Below are 7159 nucleotides of genomic sequence, written 5' to 3' on the forward strand. Positions count from 1 at the left end.
ATATATAAATTAATTTAACACATGACTGACAGTTTCTTTGTAGTCTGTATACGTGTTCCAGCACTGTCCATACAGAACTTCCAGCAACGCGCCATGCTAAGACCATAAGCAGTCAGACCTTGGTGCACCCAAGCCGTATCTGTTCTACCTGCAATTCCGTATTTGTCCGGTAGAGGTGAGCCGAGCACCGCAGTCCGAGAAGTGCATCCCGCAGGGCTGGCTCCGCTGGCAGTGAAGAGTTACGCAATGGAGTGGAGGGAGTGGATATCGATCAGTATCAACACCGGTCAACGCGCTTCAGAAGACGCTGGCTCAGTGAACGTGTTGATAACTTTAGAAGTTAAAGAATCCTCACAAACATGCCATTTCATCTGTAAAACATAAACCTTTATATAACTGTGATGACAGAGAAAGAAGGATAGGAAAAGGCAATCTCAATCTTACTGCCTTAGAAAACAACAAACACCCACTACACGCGTGGGAAAGGACTCTCACTTGGACACGTGTGTGGTTTACGGTCCTTAAAGAAATATTCTACAAAGCCAGCAAAAACATAAATACAATAAAAATGGTTCTAAAATAAATAGATTTCTTTTAAATAGTAATACGAATAGGCTTTATCAAGCTAGTATCAAATGAACATCTCTCTAAAGAATTGATAAAAATGTTTCTCTAGGAGAGAAACTCTCCGAAGGCAGAGAGTAGGCGATTAACACGCGTGGAGCACCTGTGTATTAAACTTTGACTCGCACTTCGATTAAAAAAAGAAAAAAAAAAGATTTATAAATGTTTGTCTTTCTGCAAAATGTCAACAGTGATTGTTAATATCATTCTCGCTCTGTCATCAAGAGTTTTCAATATACATCATATTCAGATTGTCGGGTCCGAACCACGTACGCATTACAACGTGCAAGTCCTGCGCAATGCCCAGCGCGACAATACATTCTGAATAAAGCGCCTGGACTCCCAGGCACCCAATGAATAAAGTGGTGCTGTCTTTATCACACTGAAATGCGACCAACGTCAGCCTCTGGAGCAACACGAAGAGGCGGCGCAGAATGGCGATTCACCATAGCAAAAGCGCCATCATCAGTCTGGACCAGAACCGGGACCGCTATAGAAGCTAGACATCGCTGGGGGACCTGGACCGGCAGCCCATACCTGGTGACATGCACCCACAGCACGCCGTCCACAGAATCTTCTGGATCTCCTGGTTCCGAAAGGCGTAGATGACCGGGTTGATCATGGAGTTATATATAGCGGGCAGCAGGGTGATGTAGGTGTACAGGGCCGGGTAGGTGTAGTCGCCCAGCAGGCAGTAGATGGCGAACGGCAGCCAGCAGCTGGCGAAGGTGCCCAGGATGACGGCGAGCGTGGAGATGCCCTTGCGGGTGGTCACGTAGTGGGAGGTGGAGAGGAAGTGCCGCTGCAGGGCGATCTGGTGGGCGTGCCGGCAGACGATCTTGCAGATCTGCACATAGAGCTGCAGCATCACGACGAACACGGCGAAGAAGGACGCGGACAGGATCATGACGTTGTTCTTGGTCAGCGGCTTCACTATGCTGCAGGTGGACTCGTCTTTCAAACAGTTCCAGCCCATCACGGGCAGCAGCCCCAGGCAGATCGACACGCCCCAGGTGAGAATCAGCATGATGTAGGTGCGCGTCACTGTCCTGTCCGAGTAGTAGGTGAGCGCGTTGTACAGTGAGAGGTAGCGGTCGATGGTGATGGCCAGCAGGCTGCTCACGCTGGCCGTGAACGAGGCGACGAGCAGCCCAACGGTGATGAGACTGACCGCCTCGGATCGAATGCAGTACAGAAACACGAAGTGGACTATCAGCCCCAGACCCGCAAGCAGGTCCGCCGTGGCCAGGCTACCGATCAGAAGGAACATCGGCGTTCGCAGCGACGGCGTGTAGAAGACGATGGCCACCACGATGGCGTTTTCACAGGCGATGATGGTCCCTGAGATGCACAGCACCACATCCCAGAGTTTCAGGACTGGCTCCGGCGCCGGGGAAGATAGGTCCAGGGAGCTATTGTCATCGCTTGGCTCGAACCAGCTGCCCAGCTCGGCCTCTGTGGAGTTTTTGGAGAAATGCTCGTTCATGGTCAATGCCCGCACCTGTTGGATGCAACACACACACAAAGATTCACTGTTAATAATGTTTCGAATTACAAATCGTCTCTTACAATACAGGAAACAGTCAATAAAAGCCATACATTTTAAGAAGAAGAAAATAAAAAAGCCCGTAATGCAATGTACAAGAACGATAGAAATGCGTCCTTTATTGCCATGTGGGCAACCCGTTGAAGCCCCTGGTTATCACCAGCAGGTGGCGTATCTATAGATTTAGCCACCATTTTAATCCTTTTGACAATTATTCAAACATATCATGGCAGGAACCCTTCACAGTTTATTTTAATTTTTTTTTAGGATTGAGATGCAATACAAAATAAACTATATGAACATAATTTAGATCTTTTATTTAATATCTTGTATCAAATAAACTACAAAATGATATCGCAAAAGTCTACCTGAAGTCATAATATTAGTTCAATTGTGTTAGATTTCATGTTAGAACGTCACATTTTTCTATTTTTGTCAGTTTTTCGTTCAGTACATAGAAAAAAATAGCAAGGTGAGAACTGACAATCACATTCCAGTGAGAGGTGAGAACTGACAATCACATTGCAGTGAGAGGTGAGAACTGACAATCACATTCCAGTGAGAGGTGAGAACTGACAATCACATTGCAGTGAGAGGTGAGAACTGACAATCACATTGCAGTGAGAGGTGAGAACTGACAATCACATTGCAGTGAGAGGTGAGAACTGACAATCACATTGCAGTGAGAGGTGAGAACTGACAATCACATTGCAGTGAGAGGTGAGAACTGACAATCACATTGCAGTGAGAGGTGAGAACTGACAATCACATTGCAGTGAGAGGTGAGAACTGACAATCACATTGCAGTGAGAGGTGAGAACTGACAATCACATTGCAGTGAGAGGTGAGAACTGACAATCACATTGCAGTGAGAGGTGAGAACTGACAATCACATTGCAGTGAGAGGTGAGAACTGACAATCACATTGCAGTGAGAGGTGAGAACTGACAATCACATTGCAGTGAGAGGTGAGAACTGACAATCACATTGCAGTGAGAGGTGAGAACTGACAATCACATTGCAGTGAGAGGTGAGAACTGACAATCACATTGCAGTGAGAGGTGAGAACTGACAATCACATTGCAGTGAGAAGTGCGAACTGTTCACTTGACAGTCACATTGCAATGAGAGGTGAGAACTGACATTCACATTGCAATGAGAGGTGAGAACTGACAATCTCATTGCAGTGAGAAGTGCGAACTGTTCACATGACAGTCACATTGCAATGAGAGTGTTTGGAAGAGCTGGTTTGAAATGCAGAACCACAAACCGACGGAGAGGCTCAAGACGCTGGTCCAGCCAAGAGTTACTAATTCTATCTCTCCTCGAGGTCCATGCGGATCACAGCCACAGTGTCGGCTTTGAACCGCTGCTGTGAAGTGGAACTATATTACACAGGTACCGCAGACTCACGCCCTTCTTTACAAGCAAATCCAGAGCACACAACACTGCGCAAATAGCGATGTCTTTGTACTGTTGCTGTTTTAATTGTCTAAAGAGCTACTGCCTTGATACAGCCACGATGAAGCGTGTTCGTGTGATCGGTGCTGGATCTCGTTCTACAATCATTTCTATATAGTGTGATTAGTACTAACCGTCACTGCAACTCCAGCAGAGTTAATGCCAGCGAGTTAAACGCAGGCTCTGTTTTGATTAGCCGCTGTTCAGATTCAAACAGCCTCACAGCATCTTCACTGACACGCAATGTAAACAGAATGAACCCATTAGCATTACATTGCTCAGGATCAGAGGTGATGCATCGTGTGAGTTTCATTTATATAAAAAAGCATACACCCCACCAGAAAGCGTGACGTCTTTAGCGTCATTGCCAAATAAAAAAAAAAACATCGCATCGCTTTATAATGCTATCCTAACGTGTATTTCATTCGAGTCGGGGAGTGACGCGTCCAGCCCCACAATGGCTTCTCATTCCGTATCCAGCATGCAGCTATATAGCGAGTACAATCAGAAGGCACACCGGTCTGCAGCAGCTGTGAATCCTACTGCCGCTCTGCATTCCACAGGACTGCTTCAGTGGGGTTTGAAAAATCCCCTCCCCAAATTCGTCCAGGCTATACAGTAGCATCAACATTTCTTATTCCACGCATCGACAAACGCCAGCCAATGTACACATAGTGAGGAGACCTCTTTCGAGTGTAGAGCTGAGAGCGATACAGAAGCTACTTCGGTCCTTACCGCTTCATTCATTTACAACGTTCCTCGAATGCAGGGTGCTGCACATACATTCACGTATTCATAAGCATCACAACAATGCATAAGCATTTTCAAATATAAATACATCCAAGTACACACAACGTACCTGTTTGCATGTAAAGATGTCAAGCAAGCACTACCGTTTGCAGAACATTCAAAAATCAATTGCACGATAGTCCAGCGTCTGGTTAGATATTACTAATAATACAACAGGTTGTCTTTCTGCTGTGGGTTTCCAAAGCGCGAGTTTGCCGGAGTTCCTGTGGTATCCTCAGGCTGCGATATGCGTGTGCACCGTCCTTTATCGGTGTGGTGGCAGTGGCTGTGAGCGCTGCGGGCTGCTGGAGTTAAATGCTGCCGGAGCCTCTCTGACTCATTATAATCTCCTTCAGCAGACGACTCGCGTACGAACAGCGGCTCATCCAGCACCTGTCTGACGTCAGCGAGGGAAGATTGATAGACCTATATAGCCCGCGGGAGCAGACAGCCAGCCAATTGCGATCCGAGAGAGGGCCAGCGCGCTTGAGCCCGGCAGTCAATGAAGCTGCATGGAGCGGGGAGGCTTTTCATTCATAAAACGCCGCAAAGCTCTAGCCACGCCCACTGCGGTTTCCCATCATCATTGAATCAATAGGTATCGGGACTGCATTACTGAGTGGACATTTACACGTTACCGTAACTCCTCCCCCAGCACGTATACACGCATGAAACAGTACGCAACGGTTAATCACCATGTTCTTTATTACATAGAGGTCATTTAGTGGAGCCATCACATATTATATTGGCTGCTGTATTAGATTTTTGATTTGATTCAATTTAAAGAATACTGTAGTCGGTTCTGGCTGAAAACCTGTAATAAAACCGATTTGGTTTGATTATGAAGAGAAATCGCATTTTCTTTTTATTGTAATGTCCCTAGTAAAACAATGTTATATTTTCTAATAGAGTTGTGCGTTAATCTGAAATTAATGTATGGAACTTGAACAAGTATGCTGGAATGCGTTCAATTTAATGCCGGCTGTGTTGGGGATGATGTAATCTGCGGTAGATTTGGATGTTTGGATAGAGCTGAAACCCAGACTTCTGATCCGTGCTGGTTCCTGGGCCGGGCAGGCGCATCTCGCCCAGTGCAGACAGCGAGACACAGTGCAGGGCGCTGTCCAGGGTGCTGAAATCCCAAGCGGCCCTTTGCGCGTGTTTCTGAGACTCGCTGCTAACAAGGACACTCCTCAGAATGGAAACGCATGGACAGGTGTGCTATATGACCAGCCGCACTCCTGGCTTTTAAAATGTTCAATTGAAAGATTTAGTATGACCAGCTATTCAATCCTCTGATGTCCTGGTAATAAATACAATCACTCGTAGCAATGAATGACCCGCTCAGTAATTTAGAAGCACAACGCTTCCCACTGCTTACAATCTCTACAATCTGTATATGATTTCATAGTGTTGTCTGATAATAGAAGTCCACCTCGTCTTTGTCTCCTGTTCATTTCCCCGGGGAGCGCGCAATCCATAGGGGCTTATGGGTGTTACTCCTCTGCCTCGGACTGGAAGGGTTAATCAGAGAGATGTTTAATTAAAACAACTTTGTTCAAGCCAGGCTTTACAACGATCTGCGTTACTCTTAAATCTGGGATCTGAGACCCGCGAAACATCTAGGAGATGGAGAATGGATGTGTCTGCGGACCCGAGGTGTGCCTATGATATACATGGCATGGTAAAACCTCGTGTAATCAAAGAGACCACGTGGATGTTATTCAGTTTTACTGCACACATAATAACGGGGGATTGGATATACTGCTTGTATATACTGCGGGTAGAGCCTAAGGGCCTGGTATAAGAAGGGTGGGCGGTATTAGTGCAACAGAAGAGATCTCTATTTGCAGCAGAATGGAGCATCGGACTCTATTCCATTACATATCCATACCGATCAAAATGAATGAAAGAAAACCATTTGTACCGTGAACATTTTTAATAGTATTAGACCAACACTTTCTGAGTTATTTTAGAGCCATAGAAGAAAAAATCCAGTCACAAATCAATCAATAAAAAATACATTTTTACTTTGGATTGAGAATACTAATGAGAATAATTTTTTTTTTATTTTACTGTCCCTCTGGAACACTGGTGTGTTGAGCTTAAATGTAGAAGCTTTGCTCCAAATAGGGTTCTAAATGAAACACAAAAGTCCAATAGACCTCAGCTAGCTTCATCTATGTTCCAAATTTAGAATCTATAAGGGATTCCAAAAACAAAGCATTGGATTATGGAACCATTCATGGTTGATACAGGACCCATTATATAGATCCGCCTGCCGTTGGGAATCGATCCTTCATATATATATAGCTGCCATATATATACATGGTATTTCAGTTTTTATATCGTTTATCGGTGCTCTTATTCCCGATTTGTTTTGCAGTAACTCAGATGAGACGACGAGCGCTTAGGGTGAGCCTGTTTCCACGGATCGTAGGCGGTTCGGGGGCAGAGTCTATGTGTGGAGCAGCATCTCAATGAGCGTGGCGAGGGAGGGGGTGGGGGTGGCGAATACCCATTTAAGGAAGGCGCTTCCTGTTGTCTTCCAAGCGAGTTTCATAAGAACAATCTGTCTGATTCTCAAAGGAGTCTTCATTTCCTCTCTCCGCTTCTATAATCTGAGACTCTAAATAGACTCCAGGGTTCTAAATCCAGCTGGTGCCTTTATAAACAAGTACCATGGGGTTACCATACACTAAATCGTGCGGTACTGTCCTGTGGTGATGTGATTACCAT

General features: G+C 45.6%; 1 protein-coding gene across 1 annotated transcript; it reads right to left on the minus strand.

The window, feature by feature from the left end:
- Window positions 1-4833, minus strand: LOC121303332 (G-protein coupled receptor 12-like). Its single transcript, XM_041233930.1, has 2 exons — window positions 4491-4833; window positions 1-2125 (listed from the first exon to the last, which is right to left on the minus strand). Exon 2 carries the CDS (start codon window positions 2108-2110, stop codon window positions 1124-1126), a length of 987 nt encoding a protein of 328 aa, XP_041089864.1. The 5' UTR covers window positions 2111-2125; window positions 4491-4833; the 3' UTR covers window positions 1-1123.
- Window positions 4834-7159: the final 2326 nt, after the last annotated feature.

Source organism: Polyodon spathula, chromosome 32 (genome assembly GCF_017654505.1).
Source record: "Polyodon spathula isolate WHYD16114869_AA chromosome 32, ASM1765450v1, whole genome shotgun sequence".
NCBI classification, from domain to species: Eukaryota; Metazoa; Chordata; class Actinopteri; order Acipenseriformes; family Polyodontidae; genus Polyodon; species Polyodon spathula.

What these genes read in the sequence shown, in the direction of transcription:
- LOC121303332 (XM_041233930.1), bottom strand. Translation starts at nt 2,110, where the DNA reads ATGAACGAGCATTTCTCCAAAAACTCCACAGAGGCCGAGCTGGGCAGC.